This window comes from Paroedura picta, chromosome 9, assembly GCF_049243985.1.
Source record: "Paroedura picta isolate Pp20150507F chromosome 9, Ppicta_v3.0, whole genome shotgun sequence".
NCBI classification, from domain to species: domain Eukaryota; kingdom Metazoa; phylum Chordata; class Lepidosauria; order Squamata; family Gekkonidae; genus Paroedura; species Paroedura picta.
Window position 1 is genome coordinate 7,896,663 of NC_135377.1, and position 23,985 is coordinate 7,920,647.

The 23,985-nt window shown below is 46.9% G+C and overlaps 2 protein-coding genes across 6 annotated transcripts in view; both read left to right on the forward strand.

The window, feature by feature from the left end:
- Positions 1–3,517: 3,517 nt before the first annotated feature.
- On the forward strand, positions 3,518–16,400 carry TMEM71 (transmembrane protein 71). 2 transcript variants are annotated; one of them, XM_077351468.1, is made up of 8 exons: positions 3,518–4,032; positions 5,107–5,319; positions 7,140–7,309; positions 8,663–8,842; positions 10,796–10,871; positions 12,987–13,048; positions 13,536–13,615; positions 15,165–16,400. In XM_077351468.1, exons 1-7 carry the CDS (start codon positions 3,983–3,985, stop codon positions 13,550–13,552), a joined length of 768 nt encoding a protein of 255 aa, XP_077207583.1. In that variant the 5' UTR covers positions 3,518–3,982; the 3' UTR covers positions 13,553–13,615; positions 15,165–16,400. The 2 variants fall into 2 exon arrangements, with proteins under 2 accessions (XP_077207583.1, XP_077207584.1); XM_077351469.1 differs by having other exon boundaries at positions 15,808–16,400.
- Positions 16,401–17,610: 1,210 nt separating this feature from the next.
- The window catches only part of DNAAF11 (dynein axonemal assembly factor 11), a 35,997-nt gene continuing 29,622 nt past the window's right edge, over positions 17,611–23,985 (forward strand). For 2 of the 4 annotated variants that reach the window (XR_013233972.1, XM_077351470.1), the window contains exons 1-2: positions 19,335–19,494; positions 20,307–20,474. Coding sequence is in view for 3 of the 4 variants with exons in the window: in XM_077351470.1 (XP_077207585.1) it covers positions 19,371–19,494; positions 20,307–20,474 (292 nt within the window). In the remaining variant the exon portion in view is untranslated. Of the gene's footprint in view, positions 17,743–19,334; positions 19,495–20,306; positions 20,475–23,985 lie in introns of those variants that run through there. The other 2 variants (XM_077351472.1, XM_077351471.1) reach the window with 2 other exon arrangements.

Here is a 23,985-nt window from a genome sequence, read left to right on the forward strand (position 1 = left end):
CCCGGCCCCGCCCCTCGCGCCCCAGCGCCCACCCGCGACGTCACTGCCCTGCGACGCACAGCCCGGCGGAAAGGAAGCCGAAGTGGGCGCCGCCATGTTGGTTACCCCGTCACGTGACAGGGGATCACGGGAATGGAAACGACCTTCTCCTGCTCGAATCTCTGGTTCGAAAGGGAGAGGAAGACCATAGAGACTGGCGGCTTACGGTGCGCAGGAACTTCCGGTTCTCTGTGGAGCGTGAGGGGTCAATGCACGGGGGGAAAAAGGCTTGGGCCCGTGGTTTTTTTTCTCTTTTGCACCGTAAAGATCCTGCACGGTGATTCGTAGGTACTTTTGTGCGTGCGAACTCCTGCGTGTAGGTATTACGGCTTTGCCCCGCACATGGCGGCGCTCAAATGTGAACCGGAAGTGCCTTCTCGTATATCTCCAATCTGGATCTGAAGCAGCAGAACAAAAGTTGGCTGCAGGGGCACCTTCAGGACCAAGGAAGTTTTGTTCCAGGGGTGAACTTCGGTGTGCATGCACACTTCCTCGGACTATGACACGGGAGTAGTCAGAGGACAGATCTAAGGAGAGAGTAAATTAGTAAACAGCATCCTGCATATTTGTTAGCTGCCTTCATGATGCTGTTTGCTAAAATCCTGCTAATTTACTCTCTCTTTAGGTCTCTGCTCTGATGATTCCTATTTCATTCTCTGAGGAAGTGTGCATGCACAGGGAAGCTCACACGGTGCCTGGGCCCAGTGTATCTGAGAGACCGCCTCCCTGCCTATACCCCCCAAAGAGCCTTACGTTCCACCATCTCCAACTGGCTGCGGATCCCTGGCCCCAGAGAAGCATGTCGGACCTCAACAAGGACCAGGGCCTTTTCAGGTCTGGCCCCCATTTGGTGGAACAAGCTCCCTGTGGAGATCAGGACCTTGTCTGAACTCACAATTTCGCAGGGCCTGAAATAGGGAGATCCTCCACCAGGGATTTGCTTGAGGACGACAAGCCCCAAAACATCCACTGCCCCTCCCAAAAACCCCTCCCATGACCAAAGAATCCGACCTGCCCAAAACTCTGTCAATGTTCCTGTTTAAATATCCTAGCTGACATGTTATGATTGTTATGTTTGTTGCAATGGTCTATGTAATTACCCCATGATGTTATATGTAAAGCACCCAAAGCCGTATAGAAAGGTGGTATAAAAATCTAAATAAATAAATGACTTGGTTGTTCTTAAAGGTGCTGCTGGACTCGATCTTTGTTCTCTTTCTAGGATAGTTCTGCTGCCAAGGCAGCTAAGGAATAGAAGCAAACCTCTCATTGCAATCCTGAACATGTTGCATCTCAAATTAGGGTTGCCAACTTCAGGCTTGGAAATGCCTGGAGATTTGGAAGTGGAGAAAAATCTTAACCCAAACAAGAGTTCAGGAGCCCAAAAAAGTCAGAGCAATTACTATAGGCCTAATAGGGGTTCACCATAAAGTTTCTAAAACATAATGTTATAAAAAATACTAGTATATATAATAATACAATTTAAATTCAAGACACCCAAAGGCTTTATACTAATATATTACAAAATTCATTGTACATTTCTAGTATGCTGTATTTCTATGTAGGCCAGACCAGGGGTAGTCAACCTGTGGTCCTCCAGATGTTCACGGACTACAATTCCCATGAGCCCCTGCCAGCAGTCGCTGGCAGGGGCTCATGGGAATTGTAGTCCATGAACATCTGGAGGACCACAGGTTGACTACCCCTGGGCCAGAGCATTGATAAAGAAGCAGAAGACCCATCTGCCAAGAGGCAGAGAATCAAGCTGGCAATGACATAAAAAAAAAATTATTTATTTCAGAGCGTCAAAACAAGCACCTGAGTGGATCACTCGCTTTTGGTCCCTTTGTCAGGGACACTAGATGTATAATAAGTGATACACAAGTGAAACTTACCGATATTCCAAATCATTAGATAATTATACTCTTACAACATAAAACCTATGCTGTTATTCCAGTCTATTGCAAATGAAACATGCCCACCTGAACCTTACAGCTAGACATTTACAATTACATATCCACATTCATTTTAAGTATGTAAAGATATTTCCATCCCATTACCTGTATTTGTATCATATCCCTTTACATTCACAAACCAGTAACCTGATGATGTCAACAAAATGTCATATAAATAAAAGTAGTATAGTTTCCAATTTTCAAAAGAATAACAAACTGCCATACCCATATGAAATTAGAAAAACCTCTCAAAAACCTTTCACTTATATACAAATATCCAAATCAGAATAGTGTAAAAGTTTTTTTCTGTGACTCCGGGAGCCTGTGGTCATACCCTACCAAGTGGTCCCCTTGCTGTTCAAGCCTCACTGTGTTAAATGTGGTTCATCAAAGTCCCTGGAAATTCCATCTCCTAGCAGCAGATATCCATTCCCCGGAAAAAATGGCTGCTTTGGTGGGTGGATGCTCCACTGAAGTCCCTCCTTGCCTCAAATCCTGTCCAGTCCCGACTCTACCCCCAAACTCTCCAGGTATTTCCCAGCCCACAGCTGGCAACCCTAAGACTAAAGAGATCAGTTCCCCCGGCGAAAATGAATGCTAGGGAAAGTTATCATAGCATTGTACTCCATTGAGATCCTTCCCTGCCCACTCCCAGCTCCACCCCCCAAAGTCTCCAGGTATTTCACAAACCAGAGCTGGCAACTCTCTCTCTGGAGTCTCAGGCCAAGGTCTTTCAAGTCAGCTACTATCCGGTCCTTTCAATGGGAGATGCCAGAGATTGTGACTTTCGGCATACATCTGCCATGGAGCCACAATCTCTTCCTATACTTTCCGGGACAGGACAGGCACCCATGCGTCCCTTCCTTCCTGGGCTTCCTCGACAGTCAAGCTTCATTCCACCTCCCAAGGAATCCACAGTAATATAAACGGTTGTCCCTTCCTCAAGTTGAGATCTTCCCGACAACTTGAATCTAATTCCTTCCATGACCAGAGAAGGACATCTTTCTGGCTGTGGACTATTTTTCAGGTTGTTCTTTAATGCTGATATCGGATTTTGTTTTTTTAGGTTGTTATATTGTAATTTTTAAATGGTTGCCAGCTGGGAGGGGTGGGTTAGAAATTAGGAGAAATAAATAAATAAAATAATAAATAAGTTGTTAGAGTTCAGAAATGCAAAGGAGGTACAAAGCACTAGCTGCTTAAAGAATACAATATTTTTATTCAGAAAAACAACGGTGTAAGAAAGAGAGGAGAAAGAGAAAGAGTCTTAGCAGTCTAACTGGCTAACTGCTTTACTTTATCAGAAGGCAAATGGGGTGGAAATGTACTCAAAGGAGCCGGAAGTCTCCAACGGAGCCTATCGGGAGTATATATTTTTTTAAAAATCAGGAAATTCCTAAATTAACCATGCTAACTACACATATCCTGCGATGCCCCCTGCAGGATATTCTTCATTCATGCTGTTGAATCATACACACTAAAGATCTTGCATATTCCAACAACTCATTTTATCTTCACAGCAACCCTGCGAGGTAGGTCAAGCACAGAGCATCCATCCCAAGGTCATTCCCAACCCAGTCCTTTAAAACTCACTGAAGTCAATATGCCTCACTGCAGAAGGAGGATTTGAACCCTTGTTTCACCCTAACCACTCCACTGCCTCCCCTAATCTCTTGCCAGGCTGTGGACAGCCCAGTCCGATCGAGGAGAATGCCTCTTTTATGAACATCTTTAATACATCTTAATAAGTTCCAGCTGGTCTCTTCCCTTGTCTAATCTAGCGAGTGCTGGTGATGTGAAGCAACCGGGCAGGAAATACATGACCTCATTCCACGCTTCCGATTGCACTGTCTAGTTTCAAACGAAAACAAGCCAACATTCTCCTTCCCCCGTCCTTTCAAAGACCCCCTCCCACCCGTGTCATTTTGGCAGCGGGAAGCGACGCTAACGGACACCAAACCGCTACAGTCCAGGGTGCTGACTTTTCAATGGATGAAAGGACCGGGTCCTTTGCTAACTGGACAAATGGCTTTTCCAGGTCAGGATGGTTTTCTAATTTTGCCTCGTGTTTTCTTGATTTTGCTATCGGTTGGACGGAGCCAAGGATTCTCCGCTGACGGTTAAGGCTGCAGTTGCTGAGGGGTTGGGACATCAGTCGAGGAAAGTTTCAAACGGCAGCCAGCCGTGTTGGCCTGCAATAGATTTGAATCCAGTAGCACATTAGAGAGCTACAAGGTGTTAGAGGCTGGCTGTATAAGCTTTTGAGAGTCAAGAGCCAGCAGGGTGTCGTGGTTAAGAGCTGCCCATCTTCTCCAGCGCTTAAAGCAGCCCTGACAGCTACATTAGGGGAAGCCATGCCCTCCCTAAGGGGAAATAAAACCAGTGTCAGTGCATCTATTTCTCCATTCTGTGCTTCAAGAGTTTCTCAATTGCTTGGAAAAGATGCCAGGGGAAGCATGGCCTCAGAACAGCCAGGTATTCTGTTCATTCATGCAGTCATTCATGCCGCTGGCCAACAAGTGTGCGAATTGCAGTATACTATATGTTGGTCTTCTCACAAGCAGGGTTACAAGGATCCAGTTATCCAGTGCAGTATTTCAGGGTTCCGATTTAATTTGGGACTAAGGATGGGCACGAAGCTAAAAATTCTGGTTCGTTTCTGGGTTTGGGGTGGTCCCGAAGCAAACAAAGCTGTCCCGAACCAAACCAGCCATGTCAAATTCACCTTTCTCCCCGGCTATGAGAAGGGGGGGATGCCTGTGAAGGGTTAAATGGCAGGCAGCCATTTAACTCATTCATTTGGCTTCTTGAGCAAAACTGAGAAGTGTAATAGCTCACGAACCAATCCGTGCTCATCTGTATTCCGGACCACAGAGATAAGGTTCCACTTCCGTTGAGAAAATGAAATGGGTGGGGATGGAGAAGGGTGAAGTCTTTCCTCTCCTGGCAGTGTGGTCCCCATCCAAATCAGGGCCTCCATTTCTGGGGTGGTTTCCCCACCAATGCTCTGTAGCTTTAGTTCTCCTTATCCAGCACATGGTCAATTGTATCATACAGTTTAATAACGTGTCTGTGAATGGCATCACTGTTCTTTTGTGACCCATGATTCCAGTTGCACGGACACGTTTCTGGATCATGAAGCCTCCTACACATGTTGTTCCACCAACCCCGGTACGAGTTGTGTCTTCGTGAGCCGCCACAGCCCCCGTCTTCTTATGAATGGCTACTACGTTCTCACAGAGGACAGCGTCCTGTCCGATGAAATGGGCAACGTGACACTGAGCCTGTCACAGACAAGTGTCACCTACAAAGAGAAATTAATACGGTGAGTTAAGGTCTGCAGGACAGCCCTTTTCTACAGACCCTCTCTTCGGGAATATAGTGTATAGAATCATAGAACCATAGAGTTGGAAGGGGCCATACAGGCCATCCAGTCCAACCCCCTGCTCAACGCAGGATTACCCCTAAGCATCCTAAAGCATCCAAGAAAAGTGTGTATCCAACCTTTGCTTGAAGACTGCCAGTGAGGGGGAGCTCACCACCTCCTTAGGCAGCCTATTCCACTGCTTAACTAGAATAATAGAATCCTAGAGTTGGAAGGGACCATACAGGCCATCTAGTCCAACCCCCTGCTCAACGCAGGATCAGCCCTACGCATCCTAAGGCATCCAAGAAAAGTGTGTATCCAACTTTTGCTTGAAGACTGCCAGTGAGGGGGAGCTCACCACCTCCTTAGGCAGCCTATTCCACTGCTGAACTAATGTCCCCAAGGGAACATATGTCCCCAAGGGGGAGGCCCTTTTTTTGTGGCGGGGTTCCACTTACAGAGCTTCCTCCTGAGGAAGGTTCCCCTGGAGTCCAGCTTTGTGAGGCAAGCTGAGATGTTCCTTCTTAGTTAAGGTTTTTGTCAAGGGCGGTAGATAGGTAGACCTGCAGTAATGGGTTTAAACCATGTGCAGAATGATACTGGCTACATGTCAGGAAAAAAACTTTTTCACAGAGGAGTTGAGCAGTGGAATCGACTTCCCAAGGAGGTGGGGAGCTCCCCCTCACTGGTGGTCTTCAAGCAGCAGCTGGACAGATCCTGCTCCTGGATGCTTGAGGCTGATCCCACATTGAGCAGGGGGGTGGATTAGATGGCCTGTGTGGCCCCTTCCCACTCTATGGTTCTATTATTCTGCAACAGTTGTCTTACCCAGCAAGACTTCTGAGTGGCCACTGATGATCTAATTAGCTCTGCAAATTTTGTGAAAACATTTCTTTGGTAGCAGCTGCCATCACAGCCAAAGGGATCTTCACTGAGTGACTAAAGGCAAGCTAGGGCAGACGATTTGTGGTTGGCTCCATCTCCCGCAATGGTCGTTCTCCGGCAGTCATTTTGGGGTTGCACCTATGACACACTCGTCAGAATTCCAAAGGTTCACAAAGGTTGGGGACGTCTGTCCTAAAAGTTGAGACATAGACATACAACATCATCTGTGTCTATGGAGAGTCCTTCACAGAATCATTTCCTCAGACATATCCCTGTTACTGTCAAAATCATGTTAGAGGTTTTCCATGCCTTTCCTTCATAGCCCTTCTTATGACACTCTGGTTAGTATCACTGTCTCGCTAGATTGTTATATCTCTGGAATGCAACAGTTGTCTTACTGTGCCAGCCTCTAGATGTGAATGTCCATGCTCTAGCCCCGTTGCCAGGTTTACTATCTCCTTTTGGGTCCTTGAACAGAGTCAATCCATCACCATGTGTTTTCGTGCCTAAAACCATTTTGTGTTGGGAGGGGCTGAGCACCCCAGGTTGATAAGGGGGTCCTTGTTCAATCTTTGCAAGTCTTACCAAAGGACCTAATCATATTTCTTCAGTAAATCTCTTTCTTTCTCAAATGAAGTGTGGTTATTGAGAGGGTTTGGAGTTTCTCACGTTACAAGGTACTGACAATCTAAATTGTGACAGGGGTAAAGAGACTTCATGGGTATAGAAAGGAAAAGAAAATGGATTCTGTGTTATCAATGGAAGACTGTGTTCCCTGAGCAACATTAGCCTTGTTTCTGCTGAGGCCTGAGATCTAAAGAGTATGTGTCCCGAAACATTTGTTCAATATTATTTTATTATTGTCCCTTTTATTTATTTTTTCTTTGAGGAAGAATATTCCGGAAAAGAAAGCGAATCCGCCGATCCCTTGATAGCCTGTTCAGTCTTAGTGCCTCTGATTCATGGATGAACCGCACCGCTTGTAGTGATAGAAATGCACATTTTGTGGATGATTCTTGGCTGGAAAGAGGCAGTGAGATGGGTGCCAGTCATCACGACAACGGTGAGCAATGTTGTTGTCCATGTTCGAATTCATGCCCTTGTCCCATTTCAGTCTAGCATCAGGGTTGGGTTCTGAGAACGGATGGATGATCTTTGTTCAAAGTTGAACCAGGTTGTCATCCATCTTGATATTGTTCGATCTGTCACTGGCCTTTGATACAGTGTTCTGTACCATTTGTATTCACTGCTTAGAATATGCTGCTGTTAGAAGAGAAGCTCTTTCTTGCCCAATTAGACATGAGTTTCCACCAGAGAGACAGAATAAACAGATGGGAATATGCCCACTGGAGTGCTGTAGGGTTCCATTCTGTCATCCATGCTGTTCAATATTTTCAAGAAGCTGTGGAATGAGATAATCGGGACTCTGGAACTTTGGGTGCTGTCAATTTGTAGATGACACCCAATTCGACATTTCACAATTTAAGCCTGCACCTTACTAGCCCCAGTTTCTACCCCTTCCCCCAGGAATTGATAAATGAGAGAAAAATGGCCTCCATATTGTCAACACTCTAGGAATTTGCCCCAGTCTCTATGGTAAAGACCATAGAGATTAGGAGAGGCCACATCACCCAGAAATGATATCACCTAACTCTACCCTCCCTTGACATTGCCTCCCAAATCTCCCAGCACTTTCTGAGGCAGTGTGGAGAACCCTATATAAGCCTCCAGTGAATCCATCTTGATTATTGATCAGTGCTTTGAGACCTCAGTCAAGGGGCTGAGGCAGCTGAAACTGAATCCAAACAGGACAGAGGTTGGGAAAATCTGATGAGTTGGAGGGACTGGATCTATTTGCAACAGATGGAGTAAAGCTGGTATAGACCCACTGGGTTGAAAAGATTATGGTTGCCCTGGTCCCAGCTTTGCTGTTTGAAAAGCTGGTTGGTACAAAGAATGGGGGGAACACTTCAAAATGAAATAGAATTGAATGTGCTGTAGGTGATACAGAATGTTGGGAACCGCTGAGAGTCAGTTAAAGGAGAGCCAGTGTGGTGTAATTGTGAGAGAGTTGGACTAGTTTCTAGGAGACCCAGGTTAAAATTTCCACTCTGCTATGAAAGCTTGCTGGGTGACCTTGGCCCAGTCACAGTACTTTGCAGCATTGCTGTGATGACAGAACATGGCAGAAGAGAATGTAGCAAGCCACTTTGAGTCCCTATGAAAGTCAGGGGTATAAGTGAAATAAATATGCTTCAACTCCCCAAGAGCTTATAAAATTCCAGAGGACGAGGTTTTTTAACATGGTGAGTGATTTCAGATCGTTCCACTCTTCCTGCGACTCCCTTGCAGACCTTGCTATTTCATCTCTTTCACATCCTCACAATGAATTCTAGTTGTCTCTCATGTTTCACAGGCACTACTGGTGTTGCTTTTGGACCGAAGGCCCAACCAGAAGAAAAGCACAGTCCAGCCCCAAATGCAGCCTCTTCCTCAAAAGATACTTCCAAAGAATCCAAAGCACGTGAAGAGTCATCTCCATACACCTGTCTCCTGACGGAAGAGGACTTCCATGAACAATCTTTGGGCTGTTCAAGTGAGTTAAATCTCCTTTATGAGTACAGCACTCTTCCTTTACATGGAGCTTTCCAAAAGGGGGGTGGTGAGCAGGCAGTGTCCCATTCTGTTCAAGGCAACCATGTTTCTCTGGATCCCTGTCATTTCCCCCCACCCCTTTCTCATTTCCCTAACCTTCCTGATTCTTCTTTCCTTTATTTTCCCTTCCTGCCTGCCTTCCTCTTCCTATATTCATTCCAATTTCCCTCTTTCTTTGTTCTCTTTCTTTGTTCTCTTTTCCATTCAAAAAGTTGGGGAGGGGGGAGGAAAGGCGGGCAGCGTGCCAGCTGCTTGTGTGAGGGGGCAGGATGCAACTTAGAAATCCAACTGATTAAAACTCATTCCTCTTCAAAGTATCATTAGACTCCTGCTTATTTCTGTTGCGACATGCTAATACTGCTACCACTCTGGAAACAAATGGATTGGTTGATGACCCAGTTCCCTCCTTGGTTATTAGGTCAATGGTAACACTTCAAGAGTCCTGGATGGTTTGACCTCATTTATATGAATGTCATCCTAATTCCCCATCAGTTCTCACTCCTTAGGTCTTTGACTGTCTTGGGATTTCCCACAGTTCAAACGCAAGGATTCGCACCGCATGACTGCTCTTGCCTCAGATAATCAGCACTGCAATTTTGCAGAGGTGTCATGATGGTGCTGTTGGGAGCGACCAGGAAGAGGATCAATGCGAAATTATTTTGCGGTTCACTTCTTTGGGACAGGTTGTCAATAGGGTTGTCATTCCCCAGGAGGGAACTGAGGAATCCCCTGGAATTATAGCTCATCTCCAGGAGACATTGGGAAGAGGAGGGACTTCAATGGGGCATAACCCCATATAGCCTGCCTTCCCAAGTGGCCATTTTCTCCAGGGGAACTGATCTCTGTTGCCTGGAGATGAGCTGTAATTCCAGGGGATCCCCAGGTCCCACCTGGAGGCTGCCATCCTTAACTATCAGACAATGACAGAACCAGTAAGACCACATCCTGTTAGATCCTTGTAGAAAATTGCCTCACCACTCTCATTCTTTCCCTCCCATCCTGTGGCATTTGGTTCTCTGGTAGAGCCAATTATCCCATTCCTTGCCTTGTCCTTGAAGTTGATATGAGCCCTGTGGGCTGAGAGGGCCCATTTAGTAACATCTGTGAGATGGAAGCAGTTAGACATTCTGCATGTTAACCCAACTTGTCCACTGCTGCTTTCAAGAGAAGGACGAGGAGCAGTGGGTTCAAATGATGGGAAAGGAGGTTCCACTTAAATATTAGAAAGCATTTTCTAATGGTGAGGGCCGTTCATGGATAGAATATGCTGCTGTGGTGGAGTGTCCTTCGTTGGAAGATTTTAGGAGACTGAATAAATGAATACCTGTCAGGAGTGGTTGGTTTTTAAGTTCTTGAGAAGGGGGGGGGCTATACTGGGTGGCCTTTTGTGGTTTCTTCCAGCTCTGTCTGATTCTGATATATTTTTGTTGCTGAGAAACTTGGAGGTTTTACTATTATTTCTTTTATTCTTTTTATTTGTTGTCTTTTTCTGGACTCTTATCTTTCAAAACAAAAAGATCCTTCAGAAAAAGGCACGAGGTATCTTGGATTTGTTCTACACATTTCATTATATCAGGTTACGGCCCACCTTTTCACCCAATCTCTTAATTGGCCTCAATCATTCACCCCCCAGCCCTCATGGCTTTTGTCCCTGAAAGTCACAAGATCTCTTTTGGGTCACCAGGACACCCTCCTCTCTTTTTTTCAACAGCAGGAAATGTAGCTGGCTCTACCACATCATATTACCCTGGGGGGAAATTCTGGGCAGTTTCTGGAAGCTGGCAGCTCAACATTCCTGTGCAAAATTATCAAAAAGATGTGGTACAGGCAGAAGCTGCGCCCATTCCACACAGAAAAACAATAACGTGTGTCTTTTCTCTCTCATTCTGTTTAGAATCATGCACAGTGAGGAAAGGCATCTGCCAGACCCTCATGCTGTCTATGGGATTCATCCTTTCTCTGAGTGCAAGGTAAAGGGAATGTCCCTATAATCAGCCATACTGTGATGCGTAAAGTCCACATAGGGCTTTTCTAAGCAGGTACAGGCCGCTGTTCGAAGAAACTTGTTACGGATTAGGCGCCTTCTAGATTGCATGACCACCTGCATCCCCAGCTCAGCCTGGGCCAAACAAAACACTATAGTTGTTGTTGTTGTTAGGTGCGAAGTCGTGTCCGACCCCATTGTGACCCCATGGACAATGATCCTCCAGGCCTTCCTGTCCTCTACCATTCCCCGGAATTTAAATTTGCACCGACTGCTTCAGTGACTCCATCCAGCCACCTCATTCTCTGTCGTCCCCTTCTTCTTTTGCCCTCGATTGCTCCCAGCATTAGGCTCTTCTCCAGGGAGTCCTTCCTTCTCATGAGGTGGCCAAAGTATTTGAGTTTCATCTTCAGGATCTGGCCTTCTAAGGAGCAGTCAGGGCTGATCTCCTCTAGGACTGACCGGTTTGTTCGCCTTGCAGTCCAAGGGACTCGCAAGAGTCTTCTCCAGCACCAGAGTTCAAAAGCCTCAATTCTTTGACGCTCGGCCTTCCTTATGGTCCAACTTTCGCAGCCATACATTGCAACTGGGAAGACCATAGCCTTGACTAAACGCACTTTTGTTGGCAGGGTGATGTCTCTGCTTTTAGGGATGCTGTCTACATTTGCCATAGCTTTCCTCCCCAGGAGCAAGCGTCTTTTAATTTCTTTGCTGCAGTCCCCATTAGTACTATATAACACTATAGTACAGCAAAACAAAATCAGAGTCCAGTAGCACCTTTAAGACCAACAAAGATTTATTCAAAGTGTGAGCTTTCAAGTGCAAGCACTCTTCCTCAGACTATGAACTGACCAACTGAGGAAGAGTGCTTGCATTTGAATGTTCACACCTTGAATAAATCTTTGTTGGCCTTAAAGGTGCCAGTGGACTCTAATTTTGTTTTGTTGTGCTGCTTCAGACCAACACGGCTTCCCGCTTGAAAACATTATAGTGTTTGTGGTTCTAGCCTGTGGACATCGATGCTGCTTTTGAGCTGACCTCTGCATAATGCCCTGATTTCCTGCTCCCATTTGGGCCTGCAGCTCAGAAGGACCCGGCAATCTTGTCCTGCCCTTTTCCAGTGCTGAAAATTCCCCCGCAGCCATTTCGGGATTTCAAAATGTCCAGGTGGTGGTTATTTTTTAATCCGATTTCTATGCCACACCCGCATGGCCAGGCCGTCTCAGGGCGGTTTACAGCATAACAATAACAATAATAAAGCTGTTAATAGCAGTTTAAAACCCTTAAAATCAGTGGTCCCCAACCTTTTTGAGGCTGGGGACCGGCAGGGCAACTGCCCGGCTGCGCATGCCGCGCATGCATGGCCGCACCCACGCATTGTGCATGCGCGGTCGGGCTGTGCATGCACACATGTGCGGGCCAAAATCGTGCGTGTGCGGCACTTTTGTGCATGTGTGCATGCGCAAAAGTGCCGCGCATGCGCGATTTCGGTTGTGCATGGCGCATGTGCGCATGCGTGGCCCGACCGTGCATGCACAATGCAGGTGCGGCCCTGATTCCCTCTCCCCCCCCCCCCGCAGTAAGAAGCTTCCCGGGCCTCAAGCTTGCAGCCTGGGAAGTTTTTTACTGCAGGGGGGCGGGGAGAGGGAGCCGCGGCCCGGCCCGCGGGTTGGGGACCACTGCTTAAAATGATCCACGACAGTTCCTGTAGGCTCTGCAGCTCTTCTGGGAGCTCATTCCACCAGGTCAGAGCCAGGACCAAGAAGGTCCTGGCCCTGGTTGAGGCCGAATGTACATCTTTTGGGCCAGGGATCACCAGCCTGCTTGCTCTGACGGAGTGGAGTGATCTTTGGGGGATGCCAGGCCCCCCCATGATGGGGATGGGGGCTCACACTCCCAGATCCCCCTTCTCTGCTACAGGTTGGCTGGCTGCAGGGATGCCGGTCTCCTGGGGAGACCTGGGGATCCCCTGGAATTATAGCTCATCTGCAGGCAATCAGTTACAGATCTATAACTGAGGTAACAGTCCGCATTCCATCTTCTTGAGGAATTTTATTTTCAGCTTAAAAAATACAAACGGGGATTGTCGTTGTGGTTTCAGGTTCTTCCTGGGAGGACTGCTTACGACACTGCTGAGCTGCTTGCTGCTCTTCCTTTTAATCCGTAAGCTAAAAGATTCTTCCTACTTGCTCCTGCTCACATGGTTAAGGGGGGACGGTGGCTTACATCCACAAATACAGAGTTGATAGCAGCATCGGCCAAACTGTGGCTGTGCCGATACCCCTGGGCTACAGTGCTGCTGCATGCTGGCAGGGGCTCATGGGAATTGTAGTCCATGGACATTGGGAGAGCCGCCAATTGGCCACCCCTGGCTTATAGGATCAGCTTCAGTCACTGAACTCTTCATACGAGGGAGGAATGTTGTTCTCAGTAAACTGTGTTAGGCAAAGTTGTCAATGGTTAGGTGGAGTTTGTGATATTTGAAGAGTCCTGACAAAACCATAAGTACTATTTGAGAGGGAGAACTGAGTACAGAATACTTGGAGTTCCACCTTTCATTTAAAGTATAGTTCCGTTTAATGTGGACGTTTTTCTTAAAAGAAATCGGAGAGTAGAAATTGACCATTCAAAATAGGCTTTTTCTTTACAGGTAAACTGAGTGCTTAACATGTTCAAGTGCCTAACCTGCCACCTCAATGCAGGTGATACTTTACATATATTTTCAATAAGGTCAGTATGTTTCATTGCCAAAGGACCCTTGACAGGTGTGGTTGGGGGAAAAACCCACCAATAGCTTTTTGGGAATCAAATGATTGGATGACAAACTGATGCTGCAGAATGGCTTGCTGAAGGTCCATGTTGTTTTGTTTTTATTTAATATATATTATGGTCCCCCCCCCCATGGGAACTCAAAGCAGTTCGCAATACAGACAGGAAAATACAACAGAACAAACAGGAAAGGGATTGGAGGCTTCCAATTGTCAAGCAGGTCTTCTCTGTCTGCTAGCTGAGGGGTCACGGCTCAATGGCAGAGCATTTGTAGGTGATGAGAAAGGCCTCTGTGGCTCAGTGGCAGAACATCTGCCTTGCATACAGAAGGTCTCAGGTTCAATCCCTGGCATCTCCAGTTAAAAGAACCAGGCAGCAGGTGGTGTGAAAGACCTCAGTAGCTCAATAATCTTGCATGTAGGAGATCCCTGATTCGATCTCCGGCATAAACATCCAGGCCATAGTGATGAGAAAGACTTCAGTGGTGGAACATCTGTTTTCATGCAGAAGACCTTTGATTTGATCCCCGACATGTCCAATTAAAACGACCAGGCAGGAGGTGATGAGAAAGTCCTCTGTGGGTCAGTGGTGGAACATCTGCCTTGCTAGCAGAAAGTCCCTGGCATCTCCAGTTATAAGGCAGTGGGTAATATGAAAGACCTCAGCTGGACACCCTGGAGGGTCGCTGCCAGCCTGAGTAAGTAACACTGCCTTTGAGGGACTGAGGATCTGATTCAGTATAAGCCAGCTTCATATGTGTGCGAGCCAGTCATCCTGTCACCTGGTGTGTCTCGCCCCACTACAGACAGAGCAGGGAGATTCCATCCAAACAATGAAACTTTTTCATTACAATAAAATGGTGGTTCCAATTCAATAGCTGGAGGACCCAGCCAAGGCACAATGTCATTCGCTTTTACAATACATGGCAAGTAGCTTCACAGACATGCGCACATTACCTTTGGTTATACAGCCTCTACTTGGGGGTTCTTTGCATCAAATGCATCGCCCATCACGATAAAGCTATAACGAAAATCATTCTCGCTGTGCAAAATTGGCCTGCCTGGTACACCTTACCCTGCACATCTGCAAAATCCAGTCTGCAAACTGTGCATTGTTCTTTACAATAGCTACAGTCTTGCCATTAATATAGCTGATGTGGCCTGGAGCATGTCCTGTCTAATACAGAACAATGGTTTTTACTCTTCAGCATGACTGATACCATTCTGCTCTGTGCGCGTGCTTGCTTAAACTGTTTGCAGCCGTCTAAAATGGCTGTAAACGAAAGTAGATCCAAAATGGTCTCACTCTGGTATGTTATGTGTTCATGGGTATGTGTTCTTCCTATCTCTGGGTTGCGACCCTTGGGCTGTAAAGCCAAAGAATGGAACTTATCCGCTCATGCCTTATTGCTTATTTTATCACTTTGTTTTGAAATGTTTCCAACTTGTAATCTATTTTGTAATGGCCTATAGCTACATGCAAATAAACTGTGACTATTAAATCCATTCAGTAAGACACAAGCAGCCAGCTCCAACAACCAAACAACTTTACTAGAACGAGAAACAATGATCACAGATCACCAGAACTGTGGAACTTATTTACACACCTGTGACTCCCACCAAGACGTGTGATTGGTTGTTAATGGAGGCCCATGATTGGACCTTAAGTCTGTTCTAAAGGGAGAAACTGCAACATGCAATCCAACCCTTTGCCTGCTGGTGGCTGTCAGATTTTCTGTGCACAACAAACTGAACTGTTTCCTTCCTGAGCAGTTAGCCTGAGAGCCTCTCTGCAGAGGGTTGTGGTGCATCCTTTGGGAGCTTCTGGAGTTCACCATCATCAGAGGTTGCCAAAATCCAGGGGGGGAGGGGCTGGAAATGCCCTGGAATGACTATGTTCCCTCCCTTCTTCAAACCCAGCCATCCTTGGGCATCACCTCCAGATCTCCAGGGATTCCCAATTTCCAAACTGGCAGTCTTCAAGCAGCAGCTGGACAGATATTTCTCCTGGATGCTTTAGGCTGATGGTACACTGAACAGGGGGTTGGACTAGATGGCCCCTTCCCACTCCATGAGTCTATGAATTGGGAGCCCCACCACCATTCCATGTGAATACGCACCTCAACATCTTTCTCCATGTGGATGTTTTTACAGGAGGACCGATGTTTGGTGTTAAGTCTGCGGATTCAGTGAACACAGACTCCCAGTTCTTCAAAATAGCTCTTTTTATTTAGCAGCTCCAACATCAAACTCCAAACACCGAACAAGGAAAAACAGGCATGCTCAGCCACTTTTATACATTTCAAGCAGCCTGCCAAAGCCCCTGATTGGCTCCAAGCAAGACAATCTGATTGGACCTTAACAGGTCCCCCGGACTGGTTAGTTCACAGGCTGGCAGAAGCCTTCATTTGCATCTCTGCTGTCAAATGTCCACAGACATAACATTTGGCATGCAAGCTCTTTTTCAAGGAATTCCAGTATGCCTTATGTATGTTTCCAGTGCATCAATGGATTCCCCAGTAGCCTGAAAACCAGTGCCCTACTTCGTCAAACAGCAGCACGGCCACCAGGAACCCCTGCAAAATAAACTGCCCGTGGTAGATGAAGATCTCTATAGTTGTATAAGCTAATAAACGAACACACAACACAGTTGTGCTGCTCTGGATTGGAAATTTGCCTCATCCTGAAGGCCTGTCATAGATAAGTTTGCAGCACCCTCCTTTGCACTAAAGATATAAACATTAGCTACGAGGCAATAAAAATATCAAATTCTTAAGTGACTAGAGTGCTGTGTTTTCTCTTGTATGGGTGTCAATGGTTTCTGGAAGATCGGTTGCATATAAAACTGCTCGGTTTTATGGCACGGGGGGGAGAGCTGTGGGGTGGGCGATGGGAGACGCAGGTTCAAGCCCCTTGGACAGTGTGCTGGGCAACCTTCGGCCAGTCAATCTCATCCTCGCCAACCTCACAGGGTTGTTGTTCTGGGAATAAAATGGAGATTGGGAAAAAAAACGGGAACGGCTGCAGAGAAATAATTTTTCTGAGAAATTTTGTCCTAACTAGACGGAGCTGCAGTCCAGTGAATACGCCTCAAGCCTCTAGATGGTAGTAGATTGCAACAGTCATATGAGCCCACTAAAATCAGAGTCCAGTAGCATCTTTAAGACCAACAAAGATTTAATCAAAGTGTGAGCTTTCGACGCCTTGATTAAATCTTTGTTGGTCTTAAAGGTGCCACCGGACTCTGATTTTATTGTGCTACTTCAGATCAACACGGCTACTCATTTGAATCTATCCATATGAGCCCACTGTTATCCTCATTGTGCCCATTGCATTTAAATTAAGCATTCCTGTTATCTCCTTTACCCCACCCCGTTCCCATTCATCCCATGGCCTGGCTTCTTAAAGTTTAGTTTCCTGGTATAAGGTGACTTAAAACATTCTGTGATATTCATTGATTTCCCTCTCACCTTTCATAAGAACATAAGAGGAGCCTTGTTGGATCAGGCCAATGGCCCATCCAATCCAGCTCTCTGTGTCACACAGTGGCCCAAACCCAGGTGCCACATTTTGGGATGGACTCTGATTTTTGGGTGCAGCCTGAGACTTTGGGGGTCCACCTTGGAGATTTTTTGGCTGCAGCCTGAGAGTTGGGTGTTAAACCTTGGAGATTTTTTGGGTGGAGCCTGAGATTTTGGGGGTCCACCTTGGAGATTTTGGGGCGGAAACGAGATTTTGGGGGTGGCGCCGGAAGAGGAAGGGGCTCTGCGGGGCAGGGGCTCCCGTTTTCTCTGTCACTTGGAGATCAGCTCTAATTTCTTAACCTCTCCAGCCCCGACCCGGGAGTTGGCAACCCGTACGTGACAGCCCCCCCTCGTGTTCAATATAAGCCTTTCCTTCTCTCCCTCCGGCCACGGCTCCTCTCAGTGTCGTCACTTCCGGTGCCGGCCCCGGCGGCTTCCCTCCGCACCAGGCGTCCAGGGCAGTAGAGATGGGCTGGCCAGAGCGGCGGCTCCCGCGGGGAGAGGCGGCCCCTCCGGTTGCCATGGCCACGGGCGAGGCGTCGGTTCCTGGCGGCCATGGTGCGCAGTGAGTGGCTCCGCTTGCTCTTGGCTCCCCCGGACCCCCGCGCCCGAGCAGGGGCGGCCAAGCGGCGGCGCTGCAGACGGGAATCCCACTCCAGGGACGTCTGGAGGGTCGCCGCTTGGCCACCGCTGCGGTAGAGCATGTGCAGAGTGCATTCCCAAAGTCAGGGTGCAGAGAGCATGTGCAGAGTGCATTCCCAAAGTCAGGGTGCAGAGAGTATGTGCAGAGTGCATTCCTAAAGTCAGGGTGCAGAGAGCATGTGCAGAGTGCATTCCCAAAGTCAGGGAGCAGAGGGCATGTGCAGAGTGCATTCCCAAAGTCAGGGAGCAGAGGGCATGTGCAGAGTGCATTCCCAAAGTCAGGGTGCAGAGGTCATATGTATGTAGAGTGCATTCCCAAAGTCATGTGGTATGAGTATGTGCATACATATGTATGTAGAGTGCATTCCCAAAGTCATGTGGTATGAGTATGTGCAGAGTGCATTCCTAAAGTCAGGGTGCAGACAGCATGTGCAGAGTGCATTCCCAAAGTCAGGGTGCACAGAGCGTGTGCAGAGTGCGTTTTCAAACTAGGGAACAGAAAGCATGTGCAGTGCATTCCCAAAGGTAGCCCAGAGGATATGTTGAGCGCACCTGAAACCAGGGAGCAGAGAGCATGTGCAGAGTGCACTCTCAAAGCCAGGAAGCCAAGAGCATATGCAGAGTGCATTCCCAAAGCTAGGGAGCTGACAGCATGTGCAGAGCCAGCCCAGAGAATGTGTTGAGTGCGTTCACAAAACCAGGGAGCAGAGAGCATACACAGAGTGCAATCCCAAAGCAACCCTAAGCACATGCAGAGTGTATTCCCAAAGACAAGGAGCAGAGATCATATGTAGAGTGCATTTCCCACAATAGTGGGCATAAACAGTTTTGTGAAGCTTTCTTTTCCTGCTGAGGCCAGGTTTACATTTCCTGTTTTTCATCTTTATTTATTACACGTATTGCCATTTCTCCCCCTCATCTGAGGAAAGGAGGGGGGGGGGGAAGCTGAATAAACCAAACACACATGTCACTGGAGAGAGCTTTTGTAATCCACAGATGTAATTTTGACATTTCCAAATGCCGTTGCTTTCCAAGACCCGCAAATTATGTAGCCCCGTGCAAACCTTCAAAGAAACATCAGCCATCCCAACTGTTTGGATGTTTATTAAGGCTTGAACAGGTTGCCATCTGTGGGCTTAATATATGTATTTGGCACAGGCGATGGTGGCTGTCACGCAAGGCGGATCGTGGAATGGCTTCAGCTTTTGCAAATGAGGCCTTGTAGTTAATGCAGATTGGTCCAACATGCAGGCGAGGTTCAGCCCTAACAGCCAACCGTGTGGATTCTTATGCTCTTGTCCTCTTTCTCATGGCCGGATAATGGAACACTTTATAAGATCTGTAGCTTGTGCATGTGCATGAACTACAAACTGTCATTTGCATTTCACGCCAATATGCTTAAATACTTTCTGACATGTATCTGTTTTAGCCCTGATGTTTTTATGGCTTTACTAGCAATAAAGCCCATTGCACACAGAAATACAAAGGGCTCCAAAAATACGGTTGCTAGTAAGGGCCACCCAGAGGCCACTGGCCAGGCGGGACACACCCATGGCACTCTGGCCCCACCTCAGCCTGCAGTGGGGGATTTTTCCACCAATAGAGAATGGGGAGTCTACGTTTGTCAGCGGTTGTTGGGCAGATCTCTCAGATTTCAGGACATGCTGGGTAACTGGTAAGCCGTCCTTGATTACAAGTTCCCTTTTATGTAGTAGTAGGATAGGATGATGATGATGGTGATTTTTTAAAAAAATGATATATTTTCCACCTTTCTAACAGTGTCTCATGGCGGATCTCGCCGTATAGTCAACAGAGTGGGGCGTACAGTAACCAAGGCATTAGGATTCTAAAAGTCTGGATGGATCACTAGAAAGAACAAAGCATTAAATAAGTATTAACACGTTAAGCGGCACAGATGTGACATCATAGGATCTTATTTTATTTATTTATTTTATTTGTTGTTGTTATGTGCGAAGTCGTGTCCGACCCATCGCGACCCCATGGACAATGATCCTCCAGGCCTTCCTGTCCTCTACCATTCCCCGGAGTCCATTTAAGTTTGCACCTACTGCTTCAGTGACTTATTTTATTTTATTTTATTTATTTATACTTATATACCGCTCTCCCCGAAGGGTCAGGGCAGTTTACAGGAAACAGGAAAAAGGTACAGGTAACATATGGAACAACAGGTGATAACAGCAATAACGTTATAACAACAATAGCCTTAATATGATAATAACCATCACATTAGAGAATGATGGAACTGCAAAACAACCTCAGCTCAACTCTTGCTGGGACCCAGTGGGTTAGGCAGATTAGTAGCAGTCGTAGTAGGATGGTGGGGGGGGGGGCTATAAACCAGCTATATAGACCACAGTCCCAATCATTTCCCACAGGCTTAAAATGCTGGTGACCCCTGTAATGTTCTGTGCTTTACTGGGGAAATGAATGCAGCCTGAATTTCTGGTCTGTTGTGCTATTTTGCAGTCACAGAACAGCTTATCAGACAGCGAGCGGAACACAACAACTCTGAAATCTTTTCTTTGGAGGAAATTTCCTTACACCAACAGGATCTGGAGAAACTAGAACATCTAGACAAATGGTGCCGAGATTTAAAAATTCTCTATCTGCAGAACAACTTGATTCCCAAAATTGGTAAGTGTGTTGGTTTATGAACTTTTATTTACAGTCATTCAAGGAGGGGAAGTGACCTATTTGGGGAGGAAGAAGAGCTGAAATAGGGTAAAATTCAGGCCCAGTGTTCAGCTATGTCTGTCGCTTGATCAGAATGGGTAGCAAGAACCTAGTAGCACCTTAAAAATCAACATTTTTGTCAGTTAAAGCTCTCTTCGTTAGATACAGCTAGAATCTGTCCTTCTGTCTTGGATAACGGAGTGATTTCAGATGCCAAATGACAATAGCAGGTGAATGCCCATAGCTCTCTTGATTGGATTAGGTATGATAGGCAGAGGCATGGAGAAATCAGCATTGGTAATGAGAAAGGAAACCTAGGTCTTGATTCAGTCCAGGAGGATGCATTAGTTTGTGCTACATTATCATTTGCAATCCAGCTGTCTCTCTCTTTCCAATCTCCCTTTGAAGTTCCTTTGCAAGACTCACAAAAGCTCATCGGCTACAAATTGAGTTAGTCTTTCAGGTGCTACAGGACTCTTGCTTCTTTATCTAGTGCTGTTTTTAACCCAAGTACCCAGGTAAGAATTCTCTGGTTTGCTTTGCAAATGGTAACTTTACATTCTGTGAATGCTCAGGGGCTCAGCTCAAACTTCCTTCTCGAGCAGCCTGGTTAAGAATGGAGCACTAGTTTCACGACTGAAGAAAGAGGTCATAAAACATCAGCAGGGTAAATGCAATGCAAGAAGACAGAACTGGCAGGATGCTGGCCAGGTCATGTTTTCTCACAAGGGAACATGTGGGAAGAAGAAGCTCTCCCTTTAAAAAAAGTGGAAGCCATCCTTAGAGTACCAGCGCTTTAGAGCGGAGGCATACCAGAAGGAGAAAATGATAGATCAGATACCAATAGGCCCTGTATAGCAGGGGTAGTCAACCTGTGGTCCTCCAGATGTCCATGGACTACAATGCCCATGAGCCCCTGCCAGCAAATGCTGGCAGGGGCTCATGGGAATTGCAGTCCATGGACATCTGGCGGACCACAGGTTGACTACCCCTGCTGTATAGAAAGCCTGAATCCAGTAAGTGTTGGAGTGAGTGTATAGATGTAATCTCCTTGAATGTGATGCCTCCCTTTGCCTTAACCTGGTAAGCTGCCCTCTGGCCCTTCTCCTCTCACACATTGTCCTCTCCCTCTCTTCACATGGCCTTCCACAGAGACACCTATCTCTGCAGGTCTCTCCGGCACAGACATTGCCCTCATACTCCCCCACCCATGATGCCAGACAAGCTGACCACTCGCAGTAAGGAAAGTCCCCTATAGATTCGGCTTCTCGCTTTCCTTTCAACTGCGACCTGAACGTGAACAGGATCTACTAGAACAGGTGTCAGTTTACTCTTTTTGCAGTATGGGAGATGCATTGACTGCATTCAGGATCACGCTTCTACAGCTCTGCCATATTAGTCAGCTGTCTGAATAGTGCCTGTCTCCTTAATGTCATAAAGCTAAGTTTCGGACCTAGAGGAAGAAGAATGCATGTGTTTCGGTTTGATTTTCTCTAAGCTCAGATCCTGCAGTGCCCGTATAGTGCATGTGTGCTATTTTTCTTAAGATGAACATTTCTGTTTTTGATATTGGACTCGTTTGGCCTCTGCAGCCACAGAAGACCCCTCGTGGCTCGGCTCACGTTCCCTCAAATATAATAGAAAAGCAGCAAGTAACTGTCTAATGGAGAACCTCTCTAACAAGTGTGATTTCAATTTTTTTTCCCTGTCCCTCCTGAATTGAGGATAGGGTGCTGAAGCTGAATAGAGGTTGACTGCAGACCACCAGATAGAAATTCTACTAATGGTCAGGTGATGGCGGCGGAGAGTAAACATTTTGTGTAAACGTAAGAAGAGCCTAAGGCAGCCGTCTGACAGCTTTGCCCATAAGGCTGGGAGTTCAATCCCAGCAGCCGGCTCAAGGTTGACTCAGCCTTCCATCCTTCCGAGGTCGGTAAAATGAGTACCCAGCTTGCTGGGGGGTAAACGGTAATGACTGGGGAAGGCACTGGCAAACCACTCCGTATTGAGTCTGCCAAGAAAACGCTAGAGGGCGTCACCCCAAGGGTCAGACATGACTCGGTGCTTGCACAGGGGATACCTTTACCTTTACCTTTTAAGAAGAGCCCTGCTGGATCAGATCAGTGCTCCCTCTAGTCCAGCCTCCTGTCTCACACAGGGGCCAACCAGTCCCTCTGGAGGGCCAACAACAGGGCAAGAGCGACCATGGCCTTCCCCTGATGTAGCCTGCTATCTCTGGGATTCAGAGGTTGACTGTCTCTGAATGTGGAGGTTCCCTTTAATCTCCATAGGTAATATATGGATCAATGGGAAGTAGTGAGTTTCTCCTTATGGTCCAGCAGTTTGAGACCAGGGCAGGCTGAGTAAATGCCTCATTCTCCGTGGTAAAAATGAAGGCCAGAGAGGCGGTTTGACCACAGTGTTGTTTACCTCTATGCTCTGAAAGACTTCTGTGTCCCATTTCCTCTATGGAACGAGGCAGTGCTCCCACTCCTACAGCTAGCTGGCAACCCAAATTCGGTCCATTTCTTCATGCAGCGTTTGCTTTGGATAATCCCCACTTAGTGGCAGTGGATTCAGTTGCTAATCCTAGTGCTGCATGACAGCGTGGGCTGATCTATCGGATTCCTGAAAGGAATAAGCCGTTTTCCCACTGAGCTTTTGGCTTTTTTCATATTGTGGTGTTTTCCTTCCTCCAGCATAGCCAACTTAAAAAAAAAAAAAATCAGAAGCTATAATTTCTTTAAATGAAGTTGTCCCAGCCTAGGCTGTTGCCTGTACCGTGAAAGGAAGGGAAAGCAAACCAAAACCACTTCAGTATTCCTGCCTGGGTTCCAAGGCCTTTACCACTGCTTCCTGGTAGACGTTCATCTCCCCCCCCCCTCTCATTTGTCAGTCTGTTCTTTATAACCGTATAGCAGGGGTCCTCAACATGGATGTCCCATGGCATCCAGCAGTCCCTTTTCTGGCCCTACCAAGTGTTTTTAGAAGAAGAAGAAGAAGAAGAAGAGGAAGAGGAAGAGGAAGAGGAAGAGGAAGAGGAAGAGGAAGAGGAAGAGTTGGTTCTTATATGCCGCTTTTCTCTACCCGAAGGAGTCCCAAAGCAGCTTACAGTCGCCTTCCCTTTCCTCTCCCCACAACAGACACCCTATGGGATGGGTGAGGCTGAGAGAGCCCTGAGATTACTGAATAAGAAGAAGAGTTGGTTCTTAGATGCCGCTTTCTCTACCCGAAGGAGTCTCAAAGCGGCTTACAGTCACCTTCCCTTTCCTCTCCCCACAACAGACACCCTGTGAGGGAGGTGAGGCTGAGAAAGCCCTGATATTACTGAAGAAGAAGAAGAAAAGTTGGTTCTGATATGCAGCTTTTCTCTACTTGAAGGAGTCTCAAAGTGACTTACAGTCATCTTCCCTTTCCTCTCCCCTGTGAGGGAGGTGAGGCTGAGAGAGCCCTGATATTCCTGCTCCGTCAG